This window comes from Lampris incognitus, chromosome 6, assembly GCF_029633865.1.
Source record: "Lampris incognitus isolate fLamInc1 chromosome 6, fLamInc1.hap2, whole genome shotgun sequence".
Classification (NCBI taxonomy): domain Eukaryota; kingdom Metazoa; phylum Chordata; class Actinopteri; order Lampriformes; family Lampridae; genus Lampris; species Lampris incognitus.
This window is the reverse complement of record NC_079216.1, coordinates 42542526-42568691: the sequence shown is the minus strand read 5'-3', so window position 1 is coordinate 42568691 and position 26166 is coordinate 42542526. Positions and strand designations below refer to the sequence as shown.

The following is a 26166-nucleotide window of genomic DNA, read 5'->3' as shown; positions in this document are numbered from 1 at the left end:
GCCACGAGGATGTCGTCTAAGTACACAAACAAAAATGGCATGTCACGGAGCACAGAATCCATAAGGCGCTGAAACGTCTGCGCCGCCCCTTTAAGGCCGAAAGGCATACGTAAAAACTCAAAGAGCCCAAAGGGTGTGATGACAGCCATTTTGGGACATCCAGTGGGTGGACCGGCACTTGGTGATACCCCCGCACTAAGTCGATTTTGGAATAGATGGCAGCGCCCGCCAGGTGGGTAGAGAAATCTTGTATGTGCGGTATGGGGTACCGGTCGGGGGTCGTGGCATTGTTTAGGCGACGGTAGTCCCCGCACGGGCGCCAACCCCCGTTGGCCTTAGTAACCATGTGAAGAGGGGAAGCCCACGGGCTGTCAGAACGGCGGACAATGCCGAGGCGCTGCATAGTCGAAAACTCTTCCCTGGCTATTGCGAGCTTGGCCGAGTCGAGGCGTCGGGCCCGGGCGTAAACTGGGGGCCCCACTGTGGTGATATGATGTTCCACGCCGTGCTTGGCCACCGCCGAGGAGAAGGTGGGTGTGGTCAGCTCGGGGAAATTTGCGAGCAGGCGTTGGTATGGATCCCCGGTGGAGAGTGTGTTAGCGAGGCACAGCGCTCCAGCGCCCCCAAGCGTGCAGGGGTATGACGCAAAAGAGACGGCATCAATCACGCGACAGTTTTTAACATCCACCAGCAGGTTGAAAGCACAGAGGAAATCCGCACCTAGGAGCGGGGTGGATACAGCAGCCATCACAAAGTCCCAGCCGAAACGTCGGCCGCCAAAACACACGTCCACATGGCTGATACCGTACGTCCGAATGGACGTGCCGTTGGCGGCGTCCATCTGGGGGCCGTGACTGTCAGTCATCGTGTCCACAGCTTGTGCTGGTAGTATGCTGCGTTGAGCGCCAGAGTCAACCAGCAGCCGCCGGCCCGACAAGGAGTCTCTGATGAACAACAGCCTGCAGTCACGGCCGGCGCCCATAGCCGTTAACGAGCGCCGGCCTTGGCGTTTCCCTGAACCCTGTAACTGCAGGGTTTGCGACACCGTTTTGCTTTTGCCCCAAACCTGGCATGGTAATAACAGAGCCCGTCGTCAGGTTGGCGGCGGGCTGTCACCGCAGCCGCGGTGTCCATATAGTCGTACACAGGTGGTGGTGGGGCGGTCTGGTGGGGTAGCAGGACATGCACAAACTGTTGCCGGTTGGCCAGGAAAACCCTGTCTGCTTCAGCAGCCAGAGAACGGTAGTCCTTGGAGGCGGCGAGAGGAGAACTGGCCAGTGCTGTGCGTACAGGTGCGGGGAGCTGCCTCAGAAAAATGTGTGTGAAAAGAAAGGCCGGATCAGCCGATCCCAGCACAGACAGCATTTTTTCCATTAAATCAGACGGTTTGCCGTCGCCGAGGCCATTCGGGGACAGTAAACGGTCTGCCTTCTCCAGCTCCGACAGTTCAAATAGTTTCAGGAGGAATGTCTTTATAGCATCGTACTTGCCAGCAGCTGGCGGAGCTTCCAACAGTGTCATTGCTCGCGCCGTTGTCGATGCGTCTAACGCCGCCACTACGTGGAAGTACTGCGTTGCATCCTGCGTTATCCCTCTCAGCTGGAACTGGGCTTCCACATGTTGAAACCACGGCCGTGGATTATGCTGCCAAAAGTCGGGTAGCTTCACAGTAGCGGTGTAAATGCTAGCGTTAGCAATAGCCATGTTGTTAGCACCGGCGTCGTCGTTGTCAAACATACTCGTATTAGTTGTTCGATCACGTCGGGGTCACCAATGTGGAGTTAGAAAACAACGAGACACGAGACGTGAGAGTAGACGTAGTCCAGGTAGTTTACTAGCTCCAACTTTACATGTCATATATTCGACAACGACACTGAACTCTCTTAGGTGAATGTCTCTAGTTATATAGATGTGGGTCACCACAAGGCTCAGCTTTGTGTCATTTATTCACCTTTACCTTTGATTTTTGTTTATCCGAGCAGCGTTTGTTTAACCCAGCAAAGATCTCCGTTCCCGAGACATAACATGACCGCGCGAAGAGTGCGCGTACACAGCCGTGACGTCACGCAGAAAAAAATATTTTTTCTGGGCGTTGGAAAATGTTTGAAAAGATTAAAACCCTGTGGCTTAAAAATATATAATACAAAGAGTACTAATTGACCATGATTATAGCTGCAGGTGTCCTTTTACAATGGTGGTCTACGGGGAAAATGCTTTTTTGGGCCGCAGGGGATTTTTCGCTGCAATACCGCGAGTGACCACCGGAAGCGGCGTAGTCGTATCCGGTTCTACTATAATACATCCATGGCTCAGGGTTGCTGGAGCATATCCCAGCAGTCATTGGGGGCAGGCGAGGAGACAACCTGGACAGGCCGCCAGTCTGTCACAGGGCGGGCCGGCCGGCCGACACACACACACACACACACACACACACACACACACACACACACACACACACACACACACACACACACACACACACACACACACTAGGGACAGTTTAGTTCGGCCGTTTCATCTGACCTGCATGTCTTTGGACTGTGGGAGGAAACCAGAGCACCCAGAGGAACCCCACGCAGACATGGAGAGAACATACAAACTCCACACAGAGGACGACCCCCAAGGTTGGACTGCCTTGGGCTCGAACCCAGGACCTTCTTGCTGTGAGGCGACCACTGTGCCGCCCCCCAAGTTTTAGCTTTTACAAGCAAATTCTATCCAAAGGACAGAATTGTTAAGTGCTCATGACATATGAGCATATTTTGAATACTCCAGGGAAATAGGTAGGCTACTTTAACCAAGCTGGTGATCAGCTAACAGCACTCCATTGCTGTACAGTGTATAAGGGGCTAGTGTCACCAATGCTGTTTTCTAGACATAGCAAAAAACCATGCATAACAGACAGGCAGTCATCAGCGGGTGGAGGCACAAGTGAAAAACAAAAAAAACACACCCTCGTTGGATTCAAGCTCCTAAGACTTTGGTTCGGTGTTTAGAGCAGTGGTCATGTCATTAAGGGCCATGACTCCGCAGACTTGCATTCAAACCAAACTCTATATCATATACCCCTTTACAGTTTAATGCATAAAATTTAGCAATTTTAAATGTGCTGGGTAATAAAATTGTAAAGAGAGAACAAGGCAAATTTAGTGAATCTGTGTCTATCCAAGACGACGTCGGGGATCCCACAGATGCAGTCAAGAGCCGGCGGGACCTCGCGTCACAAAACCAGTTCTGCCAAGTGGGGCCCCGCAGAGAGAATAGACTTCACATGCACACAAACAGGCTCCAAAGTCATCAGATGGTCAAAAGAGATAGAGAGACCATCCATGGTCATCAGACAGTCCATAGAGGAAGAAACATTTGTACAGGAAAGTGAGAAAGAGAGAGCCAGAGAGGGGAGGACAGGTGCACAACATGGGCACATGTCCTCCGAGATACAAACAGAAGGTTAGAATGAAGCGATGCATTCAGAAAGTTTAGGAACATTCTTGTCGGCAGGATAAAACCAAGAGATAAAGTTATAACTACATTTTACAAGCTTCCTTGTGCATGGCCTTGGCCAAGCTCTTGCTCTGGCTAGGAGTTGTTATATCCCACATACAACATTTAAGAGGAAATTCAATAGACACTTGTTTACCTGTATCTGTTGCTATGGTGCTGCATTGGTCTATCTTTCTTTTTCTCCTTAGGCCTGACGGTTTCTTATTCACCACATTCACTGTGCGATTTCAAAGGCTTGTCAGCATACTAGCTAATGGGATCTATCAATATGGCTATATTTAGACTGTAGAGAACGCTGATATGTTTTTCAAATCAGCTCTATTAGACTGACAGTCTGTATTTGCAAGTGATCAGATTGGATTTATGTGTTCAGACTGCTGTATTATTTGATGGCGTATTGTCACGCTACAGCCACACCCTCAGAGGACTGTATTCAAGTCTATAGTAGCAGTAGTACTAATAACAGTAGAAGTAGCAGAAGTAGCCATGTAGTAGTAGCAGTAGCAATAACAGTACCAATAAAGATAGTTGTAGTAGCAGTAATAGTATTATAATGGTAGTAGTAGTCAGGAGGTAGAGCAGGTCATCTACTAATCGGAAGGTTCCTGGTTTGATCCCTGGGTCCTCCAGAGAGCACGTTGAAGTGTCCATGAGCAAGATGGCAGCCTCCACCATCAGTGTATGAATGTTTGTGTGAATGGATGAATGTGAGGCATACATTGTAAAGCACTTTGAGTGATCGGTAGACTAGAAAAGCACTATATAAATGCAGTCCAATTACCATTTTATTTAGTAGTGTAATAGTAGTACTAGTAAGAATACCAGAAGCTGGTCTTATACTATATGTATTATGTCACAAATTTTTTTTCAGATGCTTCAGAGGTGTTTGTTGTATATCAGATTACACAGAACCACCACTGACTAGAGCTAATAAATGTTTGTTGCTGTTCTCTAACTGCACTGTAGTGATAGATGACCTTTGTTCTCAATGCCATGCTTAATGTGATGTTCATGATATTATCACATAGTGCTGTCCTACACTGTGTTAATTGCAATTTCCCAATTGAGATTTATAGATCTCTTCATCTAAACAGACAACACTGGTCAATAAAGCAGTAGTTGGACTGCCATGTATTACACACTACTGTAAATAAAGTTTTTTTTCCTGTGTGAAAATGGCATTGACAGACTCAATTCTAACAAGGCTGTATCAATTGCCCATGAAAGGCTGAGGCCCCTAGGTAAGGACTGACCTTTTAAGATGATCTCTGAGTCATACTGTGCCAGAAATTGTAAGAGGCTATTCTCACAGAAGCAAAGCACACATCATACCCTCAAAGAAACTTGTTGATTCTTTGCTAGCTTTTAAATCTTATGCAACAAGATCACGATAAACAAGACCATGCCACATGGCCAATAAGCAGAGTTGGGAGTTTGTGTGATGAAAATGAGTGACCATTACACTCCACTTACCCAATAGTCTGTAACACAATTAGAAGGCAGCAGTTATCTTCTGTTATCTAAATGCAAGTGAAAATATATAAGCAGTTTGACTCTGAAAAAAGCTAAGGGCCAAAGCGTATTAATCAGATGAATGACTTTTTTTAAGGATATTCAAGCAATGCATCTGCTTCCACAGCCAACAGAGTAGTACGACACAGTACTGAGCTTGTTCCTCTCTTTATTAAACCACAAAAAGCACCTTGAAGGTGTCCCCCCTCATGAATTCAAACATTTACTGTGTAAACAACATAATCTTATTTTCTCCAGCTTTCTCAGTTCTCCTTACTCTTTCTGCTTCGATCCACATCACAACAATGGCCCGCAGCCATTCTAGTGATATTTCTCCCCAATATCGACACATGTGTCACAATGCCGAGGGTTTAGCTTTAACCTTGAAGTACCTATGTACTTGAACACCATGTTCTGCCTCTTTTCCCTTCCAGTAGAAACAATTCCAGACCAAGCGGTGCCCCGCTCTCCCACGGGCTCTCATGGAGATGCTAAACATGGCTGCCTGCTGTTGATTCAAATTGGTTGACGGGGAAGGGGGGGGGGTACTGGCAAAGGGAATATTTAGAGAGGCGAGTCTGCTGCCTGCCTGTGCACTTCATTGTCTACCCTCATACTCTCTGCAAGTGTTATCCGCCGGGGAGCCCCACTGCCTCTTGCAGCTGCCTTTGAAACACAAGTCATTTCAAGGGAAGCAAGCCTATTTCCTTCCATTTTGTGGTGACATTTTTATGAGTTTGCAACTCTCAGGGGGAGCAGCGGCTTAAACTAAGCGTATTGTGACAAAACTTTCTAATAGCAAGGTTGAGCTCTTATATCACAGACAAGAACTCAAGAGAGAAAAAATGCTCTGCCTTTCCTGCCTCTCTCTCTCTCTCTCTCTCTCTCTCTCTCTCTCTCTCTCTCTCTCTCTCTCTCTCTCTCTCACTCTAGCCGTCAGTTTAAACCTCTCAGCCCACCCTGTGTTGCTCCACCCCCAACTGTGCCTGTTTAGCTCCATTTCTCTCTGTATCTCTGCAAGTTGTGTCCCCCCATGGCTGGCATTACAAAGTGTAAACCATGCCTTGCTCCGCGGGGACTCTGCCACCATCTGACAACTGAAAGCACAAAGTCTAATCACGATTTGCAAGTGTTATGAAGTTAGTCGACAGTTTCAAATGCAAGGTGATCCCAAAACAGCACCTCTGTCGAGCCTTTGTTGTTTGTTGATTATCCGCAAAACATTATACCACATAAAAGCTTATATCTCTGCTACCTCAGATAAGCACTGCCAAAAACTCTAATCCATCGAGATAGGAGGTTTCAACAGTAATGCTTCCTTGTGCCAATGGGGCTATTCTGCTCTGTGCAGACAACGACATGGATGAGGGTGGTGACTGTGTGTCTGTGGCAGAAAGAATTTCTGTATGAATGCAGCTCGGCAGCTGTTGTCAAAAAACACCGGAGACTTTGCTCAATAGATTTCATTACTGCATGCTATAAAATACTGCCTGTCAGCTGGCACTGGACCAATCACATTTGCACTAGGGCTCAGTCATAATCTTTACAGCTAAACAAACGAGTAGTGCATATGTGTATTCATGCACATGCATATATATATATATATATATATATATATATATGTGTGTGTGTGTGTGTGTGTGTGTGTGTGTGTGTGTGTGTGTGTGTGCATGCACAGGCAGTCACGCATTAAGCATTAAGTGACACATGGACAAGAACATGCACGCACAAATGCAAATAAATCTAAATATCAAACATACTGCATACATGTGGTCCCATATTGGTTGTCCAATTAAAAGAGAGAGAAAAAAACTGGGCCCCCAGAGAAATGTCGACTCTTGACATTGTTTGTTGGATTTTCTATATGTATAGGTTTTCTGACATATGTTTCATAACAGAAAAATCAAGCAAAGGCATGAAAAAAAAAGATGGGGAAAGCTGATTTGAAATGCAGAGCTTTTTCTGGCAAATTGAATAATGGATAGATCTATTTCACTTTGAGGAAAAGATAAAAAGTAAAGGATAAGATAAAATGTGTGGTTAGCATGCTACGTGCAACTTAGTTGATACTCTGCAGTAATAGGCAGGGAGAAATCAATATATTTTTGTGCAAATCAGCAGATGTGCCAGCCCATTCCACACCTGTATTTCAACATAGATATCATTTATCCTTCATATGAAGCTCAAACCAAACCTTCCTAGGCAGACATTTCAATGCAGCCTAGCAAAGAACACTACAGCCACTACAGCAAATCACTTAAGTACAATCTGATAACAGAAATAAGTAATTTCATGAATAAAAAAAGAAAAGACTAAGAAAATAAATCAAGATCAAAGATTTGTTTCATGTTACTTTGAATCTTTCAGGCGTAATGATGAGATAACATTATACACTGAGAACTCCTTTTTCTCTCATATAACGAAAATACAATTACCTCTTCAGATATTGAGCTCACTCTTGCATAAAGCTTGATTCCTCATAAGTGCATTGATTGGAGCATTTTCATGGAATGTATAATATTTTAAGTATAACAAATAGTGCTGTAAGGCACAACTGAGGGGTTTTTATCTCAATTTCCTTTGACAACGAAGGATTTCATTGTGTTTACATGTTCCATCCAATGTCTTATCCAATGGGTCGAACCCATACATAAAATCCATAAAATGGTCTAGCGGGATCAATCACATGCATAACTGTTTGATTACTGGATCAAATGTAGAAATGATTAAATTGGAGGAACAGTTTAACGTAACTCATTGTTTTGGTGTGTATTGATCAAAGACTATGTGCTTTTTGCACCCCCCCCCCACACACACACAATCACATGCATATTTGTTTGATTACTGGATCAAATGTAGAAATGATTAAATTGGAGGAACAGTTTAACGTAACTTATTGTTTTGGTGTGTATTGATCAAAGACTATGTGCTTTTTGCACCCACACACAGACAGACAGACAGACAGACAGACAGACAGACACACACACACACACACACACACACACACACACACACACACACACACACACACACACATGCACACACTCGTGCAAAGAATGAGACAACGTTTAAAGCTATATAACACTTCAGTTTGTGCGGAGATCTGATTGAGACAAACCTGTTAATAAGCCCCTGCAATAGCAACAATAATTGCTCTTTTACTTAATTTGGCTCTGGTAGGTCCAAAGGAAGACCATAGCTTGCTTTTTAAAGTTGAAAATGAGATCGTAAAGGGAGCAGTAATAGTGGTGTTCAACAGAGAAGAGAAGGGAGAATCATGGGAATCTTATACAAAGAATAAGGTGCAATATCATGTTACTTTTTTTTAATCCTGACCAGTTAAAAAAAACCTCTTTCACTCACAAAAGCAGAGATAATAGTGTATGTATGGCAAGGGTCAATGTAATTTTGTTGGGCTTTCCTTTTAGCGCGACTTCTTCGTCAAATAAAACAAGAAAACGACGCACTGTCGTATTCCCTTTTGACCAGTAGGTGTCAGGCTTTAGTTTATGGGATTTATTTTGGTAGCGTCTACTACAAAAACGTGACGATTGAAAACAACAAATGCATTTTGGTTATGACTTTAGGACCCTGTAAAAGAACATTACCAGAAAAGGAAAAGTGTTATTTTGCAGCACTGGAGATTGCCTTTGCTACATTGTATGTGTAAATTATTGACCCCCCCCCCCCAAGATTTAACAAACCACACCAGGAATGCAAATTATAGTGATTTAATAGACCAAGGTAATGTGATTTCTTATATTTGGTCTTAGAAGTGTAAAGTCTCAAGCTCCTGGACATGGTACAAGTGAACCTCATTATTGATTCTTCAATACAGACTCGTTAGTGGTGGAAGTTAACATATGTGTATCTCTTCTCCTTCAGATGCAGAGGGTGAAAACACAGGCGCTCCCTTGCCGCATAGGTTCATGCACAGCAGGAGTACAGGTTACAGCCCTTGAGTGAAATCACATCAATTCCCCCTGAGGCCCTGATGGAGTCATCTGTAAAAACAGCCTGAGCAGGTTGGAAGGAAACAACCGGCTACACAGGAAGTATTTATTGCACCTTCTCCACCGATAGAAATATCTTTAGATTGTATGAAAACATATGGTGTCAAGTAATTACAGCCTCGGGGTCTAATACACACCACCACCACCGGATGAATATTATGAGTCAATTATTCTATGAAGCATCTGTTGACACTCCATGTCAGCTATTGGTTCACAGTTGCTTATTTTGAGGGGCAGCCCAGATTATGTGCTGTATTCTGTTAGAATAAAATACCTTTATTTTCCTTAAATGACTGCTCAAGAATGATGGCATCATCTCCAATTTTAAGTTTGCCACACACTACAGTTACAAAAGCTTAAAACGACGAGAGTATCAGTTAGTTGTACTTTTATTTACGCTGCATGCATTTTCAATGTTTGTGAATAAGTCTGACATTGACCCATTACGATAAACAGTTGCTGACGTAGTAATGGCAAATGCGGTCCGAATGAACAAATAACCAAACAGGCAAGGCCATCTTTTCCCCATAGCTGTTGTTTTCGGCGTGTATGCAGCATCAGATCCAATGAAATGATAGATAGATAGATAGATAGATAGATAGATAGATAGATAGATAGATAGATAGATAGATAGATAGATAGATAGATAGATAGATAGATAGATAGATAGATAGATAGATAGATAGATGGATAGATAGATAGATAGATAGTCAAGAAAGCGACACTTTTTGATAGAAAGCCAGGCACTTTTCTACGCGGAACCAATGTTGCGCGGGCTTTAGAAGAGCGGAACCTGGAAGTACCATGTCCGACAGGATAACGCACTCGTGTGGGTGGCGTCAATCATTAGCACAAGCTAACGGCAGCATGTAACGCTAATAAAGTAGCAGGCTATACTCCTGACCAGTCGGTATGGTTAAACATTAAACAAGTGTGCCATCTAGCTTACAAACCGCTTTTTGCACCATAATGCCACACGTGAAATAACGGTGTCGTTTCATAACGTTAGCACCGGTAGCGTTAACATGATCAGCGTATTGGGCGTTATTAACCCGCGCAGCTTTGCGCGTCTCGTTCAAATAACTTTTATTAAAGCGTTCAGCGTAAACACAAGCAGATGCTTCTCAAAGGGCGTCGAATCTGACAGCGACATTAGGAAGTTCATAGTAGACAATACGGAGATAGTTGGAGATAAAAGCTTGACGCCAGAAATTAAATTGAGATTGTTCACTCCAAACTGTACGTTCTGGGACGCAAGGCCGGAGATTTGGCCCTTTTCTGACCCATTCTGGGCAATATACTGGCCAGGCGGACAAGCACTTGCACGGTAAGAATTCGGGTTCGCATGATACGTTTATTCTGAATGACGAGTCTTAAATTAACGAAAGGTGATCTGTGGAAGTGATGTGATGGCCTCATCTCTAGGTGTGTTGCTGCACGTGTTTTCCTCTCGATCAACGCTACACAACGCATCACATGGAAATGACGAAATCGACATATTCCTGCAGCAAGTCTTTACTAAGTCTTATTGTTACGTTATAATACTGTTGCAGCTAACGTTGCATTCGGAGAAACGGTGGAGATGAGGAAACATTTAGCCAAGCCTGCCGTATTTATCAGCGAGCTGTACACACATCAGTCTCACGGTGACAGCTATAACTCAACATCTGAACTGATTCGTCACATGGCGCGTCTCCTATATAAGGAACGTAATGATGCAAGCATGCGTCATCTATACCCAGCGCCTTAGCGCCTCACAGTGGCACAATTATAATACTGCACATATTCACTTAACATATAAAACAGTAGTACAGTATAAGCCTACCTGTATATCAACTGAGGACACATTAACATGTCTCTTAACATTTATCATTTGACCACTGATAGAATATTGATCAATTTTCTATGGAAAAATCGAGTCCACTATATAACGAAATCTGTAGTTGTCAACACTATTAAGAATGGTGGTTTAGATTTTCTAGATTTTTCTTCTATGAATTATACCGTGAAGATTAACTGGTTAAAGTACTTCTTGTCTAACAGCTCATCCATGTGGAACATTATCGCTAGAGCTGTCTTCAGTAAGGTTGGGTGTCTTCCCTTCTTGTTAATGTGTGCTTATCAAACTGACAAACTCCCTGTTAAACTATCAGCCTATCATAAGCAAGCCTTACTGGCATGGAAATTGATTTACAAGCACAACTTTTCTCCACACCATTACTATATATGGAGTAACGGCAATATTTTATACAAGCACAAGACTATTTTGTTTAGTAACTGATAGAAATGTTTTATTGGTAGGACAGCTGCTGAACTCTAAAGGTTTATCTCATGACATATGATGAGTTTCTTGTACATTTTAATTTTCCTGTAACACCCAAAGAATTTGCTATAGTGGTGGGAGCTATCCCCAGTGGTTTGATTTCCTTATTGCAAGGTACTCAATATCCTTCCATTATTCCTTTAGTCCATCCAAATTAAACAATGTGTGGAAGAGTTTGTGTTACTGAAGCCATAAAAAACAACAAGATTGAGATGGCTTGGACATGTGTGGAGGAGAGATGCTGGGTATATTGGGAGAAGGATGCTGAATCTGGAGCCGCCAGGGAAGAGGAAAAGAAGAAGGCCAAAGAGGAGGTTTATGGATGTGGTGAGGGAAGACATGCAGGTGGCTGGTGTGACAGAGGAAGATGCAGAAGACAGGAAGAAATGGAAACGGATGATCTGCTGTGGCAACCCCTAACGGGAGCAGCCAAAAGTAGCAGTAGTAGTAGTAATTTGTTTGGTTTTCATACAGAGGATAAGAATTTGGATGAAAGTGCCTTTGTGATTAACCTCATTCTCTTTCTGGCAAAATTTCACATTCCTCGGTGCAAGTTTTCTAAAAGGACTCCTCTTTACAGTGTTTTCACAAAGGACTCGAAACTACATGGACACTATCTTTAAGTTATTTTAAGAAGGCTGTAAAAACAATGACTTTATTTAATGACTTTTTGTTACGGGAATAGAATTGATAGCCTTGCACCCAGCAGAGCTATTAATTCTGTAAATAATAATAATATTTCTGTAATGGGTGAAGGGAAGAAAGATAACTGTAATATACCCAATATTGCGTGTTTTTCTTTTCTTTACTAATTTTATTGTATCTATTTTTCACCCCCTGGCATTTATGCTCTTGGTTGTTCTATAATGTTTATAAGTTCATAAATGTTGCTATTAAAAAAAAAGTCTTATCATTTGTCATCTCTCTTCAGGTACCTTTTGAATAACCCTGGAGTCTGTGAGGGCAGGAGCGTACTGGATCTGGGGAGCGGCTGTGGGGCCTCATCCATAGCTGCTAAACTATGTGGTGCTGTTCATGTAATAGCTAATGATACTGACACTGGTGAGACATCCAATGTTTGTTTTATAATGTAGCGAGTAGGGCTGGGCAGTAACTCAGTATTGTCGTTTATCATCTTTCAATGTTATCGTCCTTTCTATCAGGATGAAACTCATGATAGTCATATTGTTAAAGATAATTTGGTCTAAGTTAATGTTAGTTAAAGTTAATACTTTATTACTGAAAACTAAATACAACAAAATTAAGTTTAATATTTGAGAGTATCATCTTAAAACTCTGCATGAGCAAATATGATGACCCTCAGCTGGATTCCTCAACATGATATTTTTCCATACAGAAGCAGATATTATGATGTATAGACATTGTGTAAAATTACCTATGATTATCATGGTGAAATTTTCCATATTGACCAAGCATTACAGTTGATTATTTTACAGCTGTTATTTCAATCAGTAGTGTGTTCATTAAGATATACTTCCTGGTATTTGTCTGAATACTATAGAATTTCCCTATTGCTCTTGCAGTTGCCAGCATTGCAACCCACATAAACTGTGAACTGAACAGCCTGGAGCCAGTTGTTTGCGTTAATGACAATATGATTGGTTTTGAGCCTGAACACTATGACCTCATTCTCTTGGGAGATATGTTCTATGAGGAGGCCCTCGCAAATAGCCTTCACAGCTGGTTGGATCGCTGCATCAAATCCCATGGTACGCAAGTCCTGATTGGAGATCCTGGTAGAGCCCAATTTGAGGGACATAGCATCAAAAGGCTCCTGCGTCAACTGGTCCAATATGACCTGCCTGAATCAGTTCAAGAAGAGAACTATGGCCTGACCTGTAGCTCCGTTTGGCGCTACTATCCTGAACTTTAAACAATGGAGGGGACCTTGTCTTTGATTCCTGAATGCAATCATTTCAGCATTTTCAGCACATTTACCATGTTAAATATAAGTACCAGCACAACTGTGCAAGGTATCATTCTTCTGGAAAGACCCTCTGGTATTAGTTTTTTCATTGAAGCACTTGACTCAGCTTTTCATTTGTTGTAGTCTTTGGAAATATAATATGTCTTGGTTTAATACCATACTGGATCAGTGTAAATTACTCATACAAAACGTTGTTTCAACTGTCTCGCTGCAATGTCACGGTATAACTTTTATATCAAGGATGCAATTGGATCATGTCCCAGATATGGTATATTTCAATGAAAGGCAAACATGTGACTGTTAAACAGTGCTATAAAATTATATTTCATGTTCATAATCTTCAACTGAGGTACAGTACAAACAAGAACCACTGCAACAATTTAGTGCATACAAATGAAACTGCAATTTATTATTTACATCAGACCACAATAGACAGTGGAATGAAATTACTCCGTACATTTCTAAACTCCAGTTCTATAACATTCACTTTAAACATAACTACAGCAGTTTTAACTTACCTTGCTACCTTTACTCCTGTTTAATACTAACCCCCATTTTATTTTCTGACCTTGAAATTAGGTTAGAGCAAGACCATTTAAAGCCTTAAAAGTAAGCAATAAAAATCTTTAGTGCCGAGAACATGTCTATAAAGTGTAAACATTATCCTTGTAAACATTAGACTAATCTGAATTTAAGTGCATTTTCAAGATTTTTTTCCCCACTTGTCTGAACCTTATTTGTGTCTCCCCTTTTTTTCCCCAGTCCTTGAATGGTGTAAAAGACTGTAAAGAATTAATTACGGGTATAAAAATGTAAGGGTATGCCTTAATGTACTGTGTGTGTAAGACAAGATAGCTCCAAAGATGCATGGAGCACTTTCATTTGGCAGTGGGATAGGACAGAGGGACAAAAGTGACGAAACAATGAGACAGTTCCCACACACTATTGAGGATATAGTGCTCTTAGACATATAAACGACAGAGGGCGCTGTTGGCTTGTTTGTGCAGATTCTCAGTCGTCCTCTTGGCTGCAGTAATCTATCCTTTATCCAAACCGCTTATGCTGCTCTCAGGGTCGTGGGGATGCTGGAGCCTATCCCAGCAGTCATTGGGTGGCAGCCAGGCCATCACAGGGCCAACACACACATTCACTCGTAGGGACAATTTTAGTACGGCCGATTCACCTGACCTGTGTGTCTTTGGACTGTGGGAGGAAACTGGAGCACCCGGAGGAAACCCATGCAGACATGGGGAGAACATGAAACTCCACATAGAGGACGACTTGGGACAACCCCCAAGGTTGTCCCCCAAGGTTCTCCGGGTGCTCCGCCCCCCCCCCCGACTTCAAAAGAAACATGCATGTTAGGGTTTATACTCCTTGTCTGTGCCCCTGACCAAGGCAATGGGAAAAGAACTGGAGTTGGTCCCCGGGCACAGCACGAAGGCGGCAGCCCACTGCTCCTAGCAACACAGATCACAGCTAGGATGGGTTAATTTGCAGGGGGATTAAGAAAGGAAACTTTATTTAATTTAATTTAAAACTACAGGAAGGCTACCCTTAAAATTAGACATGGTGGGTTATTTCCTTAATCGTAACTAGGTCTCCATTAGTTTTTGATACTTCCTTTAGTGTACTTCTCAGTCTGAATGATACCATTACTTTTACATTTTCCTTCAATACACCGTCCATGTAACATCTTGAATTTTGCTTCGACCAAGAAAATCTTCCAGAGGTACCCAAAGTCGATCTGTGAGGGAAGCAGAGGAGAAACACTGTTGATGATAGTGTCAATACCATGCACGTTTTATTTTTAGGCATAAACACTGAGTGCAACAAGAATAAACTGATTCGGGGGACAGATCAGGGACATCATTTAGACTATTCAAATCATTTGTATTGCTTAAAAATAATCTTGATCATGATGACCCCAGACCAAAGATGACTTATTTTGTTGATTCATTTAACTATCGTATTTGATTAGTAACCACAAGTTTTTGCCCTGAAATGGGTATGGTCAATAGTTTATTATTGGCTTTTTTTCTACATTAGCTTAAGGTATGGCAACTGCTACAGCCTGCTGCGGAGGCAGAATTCTGTCCTTGGCACTAATGCATTTATTCATCAATAAAGGTCTTTCCAAAGGTTATGCATATTCCAAGGATATGAATCTATGTAATGAGAATGAGGCATATGTGACTAAGTGTTCTGCTTTCTCACCAGTCATCTGAGCATGTCTGGCGACTTTTACATCTAAATCTGCATTGTCTTTGTGTTTATGCAATAGACGTTGGTGAAAGGAGCTCTGTGCCTTTGAGACAATAACTACCAGATGGCTCCAGGTCATCTTCTCTTTCTTCCCTTCTGTTTTGCAGCCTATAAATCTGACTGACCTTGTTTCTTGGTGCATTGATCTCAGAGAGACCATTCTGTGTGGTTGGTTTGCCCTTGCAAGGGTTTAAGCTTACTTATTTTTACTCTTAAGTATTGCTGCTTATGTGAGTTTTTTGGTTACAACATTTCTAGGACATGGCTATACACAAATGACATCCCAGAGAGTGAGAGAGAGAGAGCAAGATAGAAACATGTACAGCTTGGAAAAGTGAGGCAAGAATAAGAATGAAAGGAAAATTTGCAAATCTGCAAAACAATCACAAGCATGGATACAGTAATCATCAATACATTAAAACGGGTCAATTAGATCACTCTTTGGGAGAGTGTTCTGTCAGCCATGTCGACCAATAATCAATAATTGATGCAAATTTCAATAACAAAAAAATCAAAGCAAAAAAAAAAACAACCTAAATCTGGTCCAAACACGAGGTAAGCAGTGAGGGACTTGTTTCTAAGATCTTTGAGTATAACAACAGATACTTAGCCACCATTAACAGTCTCACAATATGATCTGTCACCCAATAAAACAAGCACAAGCACTTGGAACTTGTACACCAGAAGGTGCACATTTTCTAACTGTTGCAATGAGTTCTCTAAAATTTCAATCCTAGTGTCTAGGATTTTTCAGTATGCATGATTTCAGACATACAGTTTATCTTTGCAAAGTTTAATATGACCTATATCTTACCTGTAATGTGAGGACAGTCGGTGAAGACAAACCTTTTGAGTTTGGGACAGTTTTTGAAAACAGCTGTCACAGTCGCATCTGTCAAGTTTGGACATCTTGCCACCTGTAGTTCCTACAATACATGAAGGATCACTTTAAAACGTATGTCTTAGTTCTTTCTCTAAGAAAATAACTAAATGGAAGTAACTAAATGGAGATGTCTCAAGCAGTTTCTTTTCTTACATGCAAAGTATTGGAGCAAAGCCCTGTGACAAGTCCAGTGATGCCCACATCTGTAACCTACAAATGAAAAACACACACACACACACACACACACACACACACACACACACACACACACACACACACACACACAGAGCCCAGTAATTAGTATGTGACTAATGAGAAACAACACTTAGAAACTGAGATTTTGATGAATTCCTCAATAAATTACCATTAAATGGCAAATGCACTCATACCTACTAGATGTGTAAAAATTACAATTGATACCAATATTTGAGCAACTCTTATTTTTTTCTTTTTTTTGATCCTGTGACACTTTTTGACTTTCTGATCAAAATTGTAATGTGCACAACCAAGTTTATGCATGATCACTAGAAAATGAAATATTCTAGTGACAATATTGTCAGTCCAGAATGTAAGCTAGACGTCGAGGAATTTTTGAAGAAAATTCTCAGAGGCAGCAACTTTGGAGTTTAAAGTGGTTTATTTAATATGTGACGGGAGACAGTCAGCGTCCTGACATAACTGCTCAAATAACTGAAGGAAAAGAATGGTACTTATAGGCAAATCCCTATAACATGTACTAGATGAATGTCTCAAGGAATGAGATGTGGTCAGTAGGTTAGACAGAAATCGTGTTTCTTGACACATAACTCTTATACGGTGACAGTTTGTGAGGTCAGCGTGTCTTGTGTCGAGTTGTTCTGAGAAGACACACAGGAATGATTAAAGGGGAAATCAATTCTCCCGCGTAACACCAGGCCAACACTTCAGCGCTGGTACTCACATTGCCTTTGTCCAGATCAGGTATTTCTTTTTGTTCGGTGACAAAGATATGAGCTCAACTTATAATAAGACCATAGTCATGGGGGAAAATAGCAACAGTTTTTTTTTCTTGCTATCAATATAACCCGATCAGGCATCTCAGGTCATCAGGCAGAGGTTTTCCAGCTGTATCTAGAATTAGATCCAAGTCTAGTGAGGGTGCCTTCAGTTACTATGGTCCTGCTCTCTTGAACAAGCTGCCTGCTGACCTGAGGTCCATTACAACTGTGTTAAAAGAAAACTCAAAACTTTCCTATTCTCCCAGGCTTATGGTTAATTACTGTGTGTGCGTGCATGCTACCTGTATGGTCGCACTTGTTTCTTGTACAGTTGGTTATATGTGCCTATATGATAGGCACATATAACCAAATAAATTAAATGGAAACCCGTTTTTATTTTATTGTGTTGATGTTTTTTGGGGTTTTAATTGTATGGCATGTTTAATGTCCGTTGGGTATACGCTTCATTGATCCGGTTTCTGCATTTTACTCATGCTTATATTCTTATAATTATATTGTTTAGGTTACCTATGTTTGTCATGTTTATGCCTATATTTTATATTTTGTCTTTTAATGTAAAGCACATTGAGCTTACTTGTAATGAAATGTGCTATATAAAAACTGCCAATTGCAATCAGATTCTTTTTTCTTTTTTTTTCGCATTTTCCCTAACCGTTTATGGTTTCACAAGTAATCTGCAATCAAAGGCCATTAATTGTAAAGATGAAAGAAATATATACTAACACTTTACATCTTCCAAGAACATTCACTTAATCATTTAATAACTATTGCAATTTATTACAGTTCTGACATGAAATGCTTTGACATATGTTTTCTTGAAATGCTATACTGTGGCAGACAGTCAGGTTCGTAGGGTTAGGAGAAGTCACTGACCTTGATGCACCCTAGCTGTAATTTCTCTCTTAAAATTGAACAAGTTAAACGGCAAATCCCAGCAGAAGTCAGACATGTCTCGTAATACGAAATGGTTAAATACAAAGACACAAACGCAGACAACAAAGTTCAATCAATCCAATTTTAAAACAGAGTCCCAAAGCCCTCGTTGGGAGCTAAGTGCCTCTCCAGAGTCCAGTCCAGATGGGCCAAGACAATGGCAACTCAGCTTCCATCTTTAGGGAGACAATGTATGCTGTAACCAACACATGGTCCAAACTCACTTTTGACTTGACATCCAGAGCCACTTTTATGATCGTTATGTTAAAACAGCTAACACATTATTAAGATACTAAAGAATGAGTCCTATTATATAGAATTTAAAAAGAAACGTCAAACTCACCGCTGCTCTTTTTTTGGGGGGGGGGGGGGATTCCCCGGGGGGGATTCCCCCCCTTTTTTCTCCCCAATTGTACTTGGCCAATTACCCTATTTTCCGAGCCATCCCGGTTGCTGCTCCACCCCCTCTGCCGATCTGGGGAGGGCTGCAGACTACAACATGCTTCCTCCGATACATGTGGAGTCGCCAGCCCCTTCTTTTCACCTGACAGTGAGGAGTTTCCCCCCAGTTCCCCCTCCCCCCTGAACAGGCACCCTGACCGACCGGCCAGAGGAGGCGCTAGTGTAGCGACCAGGACACATACCCACATCCGGCTTCCCACCCGCAGACACGGCCAATTGTGTTTGTAGGGATGCCTGACCAAGCTGGAGTTAACACTGGGCTTTGAACCGTCGATCCCCGTGTTAGTAGGCAACAGAATAGACCGGCACACCACCCGGATGACCTCCACTGCTCTTTAAATATTGCTGAAGAACTGTCTCCGTCTCCTTGAAGCAGGGTCTGGCTAGCAAGACTAGTATGTCTGACATTCTTGTGTAAGAAGTGGGGTTGTTGTGAAGCGTCTCGTGTGTTGGTGTAGTGTTCTGTGCCTGTCATGTCTCACTCTCAACCTTCACCGCTGGCTAGCAGAAATGCGAACAGGAGAGTCGAGCATGTACTAAGTCTCTCCCTGCCAGTACATAGCCTCTCCAACAGCAAGCCCTATGTAGTGCCTCTTTGTGGCGACGCATGGTAACTGGGTACATCTTGGACCCTGGCTGAACTACAAGGGACTCGGAGGAGGTCTGGCCCCTAGACGTGCGGTATGCAGGCCCACCAGTGTGTGGATATTCCCTGATGCCCACAAACTAGCCCTCAGCTATGGGTTACATAGTGCCACTGCCTAGTGGTTACCTCGGGAGAGGGATAGGCTACGGGAGTAAACCCCTACAGAAAATCAACGTCAACAGTGCTGTTGGGTTTTTTTTCTTGCCCTTTTGTATCTGACTAAGTCGGAGAGTACTGCTGGCATCATGCGTGGCTGCCGCGTCTCCCTCTCATGGCCCCCCCTTCCCATCCCCCCCTGTATGTTTGTGCTATGTTCATCTGTTGTCTTGTTTCCCCTTGTTTATTGTAAAGCGACTTTGAGTGTTAGAAAAGCACTATATAAGATTGATTTATCATTATTATTATTATGTCTGACCATACTCAAATTACATGCAAAAATGGCAGACAACGGTACGACCTACTTCCGACTGCAATTGTGAGAAACGTAAAATTGCTTAGAACAAGAATTTCATCTTCGTTTGAATATTTTCAAGGTGAAGTACCTGTGTTCCAGAGAGCAGGACAGTGTGGAGCAGCCTGCAGTTCTCTGCCAGTGCCAGCAGGGCACCATCTCCGATGGTGGAGCAGCCCCTTAGACAGAGGACCTCCAGGTCTCTGCAGTTGTGGGCGAGAGCCCTCACTGCCTCGTCTGTCACCCCCACACAGTTTTCCAGAATGAACTTCTGTAGGCTTGGGCATGAAGAGACCAGAGTTATCACACCTAGAGAGATGGAAAGGACAGGGCAGGGCAGGAGAGTTTTCATGAAAAAATACAGCATTGCCTTGACATGACGTAACCAAGTCAACATGAAGGACTCTTTACTTTATCAGATAGCAGCACCTTGGCAGTAGGGGACTGAGCAGACAACCGCAGACAATCGCTGCAAGCATCTACCAAGCAGACAACAGCTGAAAGCGGAAGTTCAAGCTCAACACAAAAGTGCAACGAGAAGGGTAACTTCTTGGAAATGGTTGCAGAATGGTTGATGCTAGATCCAACGGGGTGTAGGCACAGAAGTAGACGTGATTGGTTGTTGCGTCAGCCAATAGACAGCGCGGAACCTCAAAGTGCACTGACTGCCAGACCAACAGACAGAGCAATAGTTGGGGCGAATTAAGTTAACGTTAGTTAGCTAGCAATAGCAATAGCGGTAGGATTAGGGTTACAGTACGATCTGGCAATGTTAAGGTCAGTTGTAAACTAGCTAGCTAAATGTTTCAGTGCGCATCATTTGCTTCAAGTCAGTGCGTATCGAGGTTCTGCGCTGTCTATTGGCCAACGCAACAGCCAATCATGGCTGCAACATCCAACCACAGCTACTTCTGTGCCTACACCCCGTTGGATGTAGCATCAACCTTGCAGAATTGGATAAAACAGGAAATGGGTCAACCGTTAATGTAAGACAAGCGCCATGTGTGAAGGTTGAGAGACAACAGGAAGCATTCGCAACCTGTGCCACTGCACCTGCACTGCATGTATAGATGGAGACTGTGCTAAGGCGGATGAGAACAAACAACTGCCCTATAGTCACCCAACACAGGGAGCGTACCTGCTTGCTATAAAGGAGGGGTGCTCTTAGGGGAGAGCGCGCACTTTGGTAACGATGCTTTATGTGTGCCAAGCATTAATAAAGTGTGATAGTACTGCGAAGAGCTTTGTCTCTGAATCCTCTAATTTTAGACAAATGAGTAGTCTGGTATAGTATTGCCATGACAGGGTCATTCAATATTTTAAAACTTTTAGTAAGACAATCATTTCAGGACATTTCCCCTAAAAGGGTAGCAGGGGAGAACATCAGGGGCGGCAGTAGCTCAGTAGGTAGAGCAGGTCATCTGGTAACTGGAGGGTTGCCGGTTCAATCCTCCTGGTAAAAATATCGAGGTATCCCTAAGCAAGACACCTAACCCCTAACTGCTCCCAATGAGTTGGTTGTTAACTTGTTGACACCGCCATCGGTGTATGAGTGTATGTTTGTGTGTGTGTGTGCGTGTGCGTGTGAGGCATTCATTAATTGTAAAGTGCTTTAGGCACGGTGGTTAGGCAGCACAGTGGCCCAGTGGTTAGCACTGTTGCCTCACAGCAAGAAGGTCCTGGCTTCGAACCCCAGGCTGTCCCAGGTCCTTTCTGTGTGGAGTTTGCATGTTCTCCCTGTGTCTGCGTGGGTTTTCTCCAGGTGCTCCAGTTTCCTCCCACCATCAAAAAGACATACATGTTAGGGTTAATACTCCTGCCTGTGCCCCTGACTAAGGCAATGGAAAGAAGAACTGGAGTTGGTCCCCGGGTGCTACAGCTCCCCACTGCTCCTATACATAGCATGGGTTAAATACAGAGAACAAACTCATTGTAACCTGTACAGTGATGAAATAAAGTGACTTTCTTTCTTTTCTTTTTGAGCAGCTGTTGCAGCTAGAAAAGCACTGTGTGAATTGTGTCTGTAGCGACGGCCGACGCCAGAGGTAACACAGAGATTCAAACAGGCAATCCCTGTGTTGGTAGGCAACTAAATGGACCGCTACGCTACCCGGATGCCCGCACTACTCTACTATTGAAAAAAATGCATCTGTTAAATCTTGCGGAAGAGGGCAGAAGAACCATCTTCAGTCCTCTGCTTGAATCAAAAGTAAACTGGATTAATACTAAGGTATATTTGTTTCAAAACACCTCAGAGTTTGAAGAACAAATGTCAACATGTAGGCTACCCTGGAAATAACTCAGAATCAGTTGAAACTCAAGCTGTAATAGAGGCTTAGAGAACTCTGTCATTCGGTCAACATCTTTTCCTTAGAAGGCCTGCATGCTTTCATGTGTTTCAGATGTTACTGTGGATGGAGTGATCAGAAGTAATTAAAACTAGTTTTTCGAAAAGCTAATGTGTCAACAGAAACTGTTAGACGCCATGTAGGCGGTTACAGCCAAACACACAGGGACGACATGTCAGATGAACAACAGGCCTCTGTTCCGTGCCCTATGTTCCCTTTTGTCATCAAGGATATACTGATACAGCCTTAAACAAATAAACCAGACAAGTGATGCAAGAGGAAAACAGGTGCCAATTAGTTACAAGGACAAAGGCTGCTTTGACTCGTGAAAAATAAAACATGCTCCTTTATTTTCACCATGATGCTTATAGGTCATGAGGCTGTTTACTCCAGTGAGCTCATTCAACTCTCAAGGTAAGACATTCTCTGGGTGACTCCCTCGCTGCTGCTGTGTTTGTTCTCTCTTGGAATATGCACTCATTAAAAATCCAAACAACTAGACCAAGTCTGCAATTTTTTTTCATTTTCTAAATATATACATTGCGACATGAGTAGAATTGAGTGTTAGGGTGTGCCATTTAAGAGTTAAATTTGAAATTAAAGTTGCAAAATTTGCCATTTGTGACAGTGACCTCACGCAATGCCGCATGAAACATAAACACTTTATCCTTTCACATATGTTTCACGACACACATTCAGAGGAGGCGCTTACAGGTTCACACTAAGAAACAGTCGCATACACATTCGTTTACACTGCTGAAAGGCTCTATGCATATGTACTTTACTGACATGCCTTTATATTCAGCACAGAAACAATCTGATACAGGCAATCAAAAACTTCTCAGATATGGCATCCCAATAATTTCATAAATGTTTTTGAAATACATTGTTTGTACTCCATTGACATACTCTCACACATGCTATTTTTTTATTTTTCATTTTGATATACTTTATTAATTGCTGTGGGGAAATTCATGCTCTGCATTTAACCCATCCTAGCTGTGTAGCTAGGAGCAGTGGGCAGCCGCCGTGCTGCACCCGGGGACCAACTCTAGTTAGTCTTGCCATGCCTCGGTCAGGGGCATAGACAGTAGTACTAACCCTAACATGCATGTTTTTTTTGATGGTGGGGGAAACCGGAGCAACCGGAGAAAACCCACCGCAGACACGGGGAGAACGTGCAAACTCCACACAGAGGACGAGCTGGGATGCCCCACAAGGTTGGACAACCCTGGGGTTCAAACCCAGGACTTCCTTGCTGGGAGGCGACAGCGCTAACCACTGGGCCACCGTGCCACCCGTTATTGAGTTTGCTGACATGTTCAAATACGCATAAGAATAAGATGACCTTTACTGATCCCTGTGGGGGAAATTCAGGCATAGATAGTGGCAAGGCAAAAAGAGACATCGTCATCAACATCACATCAACCATGGTTGCCTAGACAAACAACAACAATCAGTAGATTGGGCATACATACAATATAACATCAGTAGATATGCAATATGGGCTGTAGGTTGTCAGGTATAAGGGTTCTATCAGTTATAATAGATTTATGTCAGTAGGTATAGGTGGCTGGGGGGAGGGGGAGGAGGGAAGGGGGTAGCTGTGAGGGGAGTGTGAAGGACGAGGTGAAGAGGATGCTTGACAGTTGAAATATTTCAATAAAACAAAACTAAAGAAGATCTGTTCAAGAGACTCTTAAGGTGACAGCAGACTTGTGTGACCACGTGATGCGCATGAGCATATCACCCCCCCATGTGCTCGTTGAGTGGCGGCAGCTGGTTAGCGTCGGTTAGTCCCACAGTAAACCAGGAAGTGAAGAAAAAACTTGGGGAATGAAGCTAAGTTTATTAGTTAATTAGCAGTTAATGCCACTTGTATTATTTGTGTGCATACATCAAAAATGCAAGTGAATGTTTCACCTGCTTTGGTGTTGAACACCAGCTGATCATTCTAGAGGCAGCTCGTTAAGTTTATCTTGGGTGAAAGCTACGTTCTGACTGTTAAACAAACCTATCTAGTTACTGTTTCACAATTAAACCATATTGCCAAGAAAGGTTAAACGTAAATCCTCTCTAAGTTAAATTACTGTGTTATTTGCTGTCATAATTGTTTTTATAACATTATGTATAGAATCAGAACGGCGTAATAATACTTTGGTGTTACTTTAAGAGTATTTCATTGAGTGCAGGTAATTGATGCATAATCAGTAGTGTTATTTGGGTGACAGTTCATGCTTCCAACCTGGTGTTATCTTGTGTTATTAACATGCAATTTTGAATGAGAATTTTCCAACCTCAGAGTGTGCTTCCAGTAGCTCATGAGACCATGAAGGCATTTCCTTACAGCTAAAATATGTAAACCATTTCAAAGAAGAAGACCATGACATTGGCTGTTGAGGGTAGTTTATTCACTATTTTATTAATATCATTTATCTTGGTCCTTGGTTTAACAGAGTACATGTAGTCCATTACTTACCCTGAATTTCAGTTACAATATGTAATGTTATGATTGCATAGAACATGTAACCTGATTGTTCTCTGTGGATCTTGCATGTTTGTTTCCTCGCCCACTCTTATAACTGCCAATAAACTGGTAAAGAGAAGTTCTGCCTCCTCTGTGTTTGATCAACACACCTTGGCGATGGCTATCTCACCTGAACCACTTAGTCTCACCTACAAACTGGTCCTTCAAGCCAGATTTGAATTTAAGGTCCCATGGGACTTTAAATCATGTGTATGTATGTGTATGTGCATGTGTGTGCATATGCATGTGAATATATGTGTATGTACATGTGTATGTATATATGTGTACATGTAAAAACTGGTTAAAACTGTTGTACCTATGTGTATGTGTGTATGTATGTCTGTATGTGTCTATGTATGAGTGTATGTACTTGTGTATATATGTATGTGTGTATGTATGTGTGTGTGTGTGTGTGTGTATGCATGTATACCAGAGGTTTCTTCGATGCCACAAGAGTGGTATATGGCCCCAGCCACCATTGCCTAGCCCCCCTTCACTCCAAAGATGGGCTAATGCTGCTGAAAGATAATAAGTCAATGACCAACAGATGGAAAGAGCATTATGAGGAGCTACTGAACAGGGACACCACTCCTGAGATGGAGGCCCTTGACCAACTCCCTCAACAACCCATCAACGAGAATATGGGAGCACCACCCAGTCGGAACGAGGTGCAGGATGCCATAAGGAAGATGAAGAACAACAAGGCCGCTGGACCTGACTGCATCCCAGCAGAAATCCTAAAGGATGGTGGGCCAGTTCTCCTTAGTCACATCCACGCCCTTCTCCTCAAAATATGGGAAAAGGAGGAAATCTTCGCACAACTTAGGGATGCCCTCATTGTCTCCTTCTTTAAGAAGGGAGACAAGGCAGACTGCGGAAATTACCGGGGCATTACCCTCCTGTTCACCACTGGGAAAACTCTCGCTCGGGTTTTGGCTAATAGACTCCTCCCCCTGTCAGAAAAGGGGCCCATTGCTCATTGCATTCCAACACTGGATCCGGAAGCCCAGATTCTTCTTCTCCTGGGTTGTGACATCCTCCAGGTCCATAAAGTGCGGGAGCAATGGAATGGACCCAACAACACCCCCTTCACACAGAGACTTGACCTGGGTTGGGTCATGGTAGGAGATGTCTGCCTAGGATCAGTGCACAAGCCCGCAGCTGTAAGTACTTACTGCACCCATGTTCTTGAGAATGGAGGTCCTTTCTTTCTTCCTCCATGTCCCAATGATTCTGCGTCAAAGAGAAGTTCAGCGTCAACCCTCCACCTGAAGTTTTTCTAGCATGCAACACCCTTATCTTTGATGACTGTGCCATAGGAGGCACCATCTTTGAAAGGTCAGAGAATGATTA

The 26166-nt window shown here is 42.7% G+C and overlaps 2 protein-coding genes across 3 annotated transcripts in view; one reads left to right on the top strand and one right to left on the bottom strand.

The window, feature by feature from the left end:
• Window positions 1–9859: 9859 nt before the first annotated feature.
• etfbkmt (electron transfer flavoprotein subunit beta lysine methyltransferase) lies at window positions 9860–13397 on the top strand. Its single transcript, XM_056282261.1, has 3 exons — window positions 9860–10356; window positions 12284–12414; window positions 12897–13397. Exons 1-3 carry the CDS (start codon window positions 10055–10057, stop codon window positions 13244–13246), a joined length of 783 nt encoding a protein of 260 aa, XP_056138236.1. The 5' UTR covers window positions 9860–10054; the 3' UTR covers window positions 13247–13397.
• Window positions 13398–13447: 50 nt separating this feature from the next.
• Window positions 13448–26166, bottom strand: part of amn1 (antagonist of mitotic exit network 1 homolog (S. cerevisiae)) — a 61492-nt gene continuing 48773 nt past the window's right edge. The window contains exons 4-7 of one of the 2 annotated variants that reach the window (XM_056282259.1): window positions 20030–20247; window positions 16602–16658; window positions 16380–16491; window positions 13448–15047 (exon numbers count right to left, since the gene is read on the bottom strand). In XM_056282259.1, the coding sequence (XP_056138234.1) occupies window positions 14974–15047; window positions 16380–16491; window positions 16602–16658; window positions 20030–20247 (461 nt within the window). In that variant the 3' untranslated portion in view covers window positions 13448–14973. The remainder of the gene's footprint in view (window positions 15048–16379; window positions 16492–16601; window positions 16659–20029; window positions 20248–26166) is intronic. The other variant, XM_056282260.1, reaches the window with a different exon arrangement.

Bases quoted from the DNA above. Each gene is read 5' to 3' on its own strand.
- etfbkmt (XM_056282261.1), top strand. From the start codon at position 10,055: ATGATCAGCGTATTGGGCGTTATTAACCCGCGCAGCTTTGCGCGTCTC. The intron at 10,357-12,283 runs GTAAGAATTCGG...ATCTCTCTTCAG, and splicing joins GGCGGACAAGCACTTGCACG to GTACCTTTTGAATAACCCTG. The intron at 12,415-12,896 runs GTGAGACATCCA...TTGCTCTTGCAG, and splicing joins AGCTAATGATACTGACACTG to TTGCCAGCATTGCAACCCAC.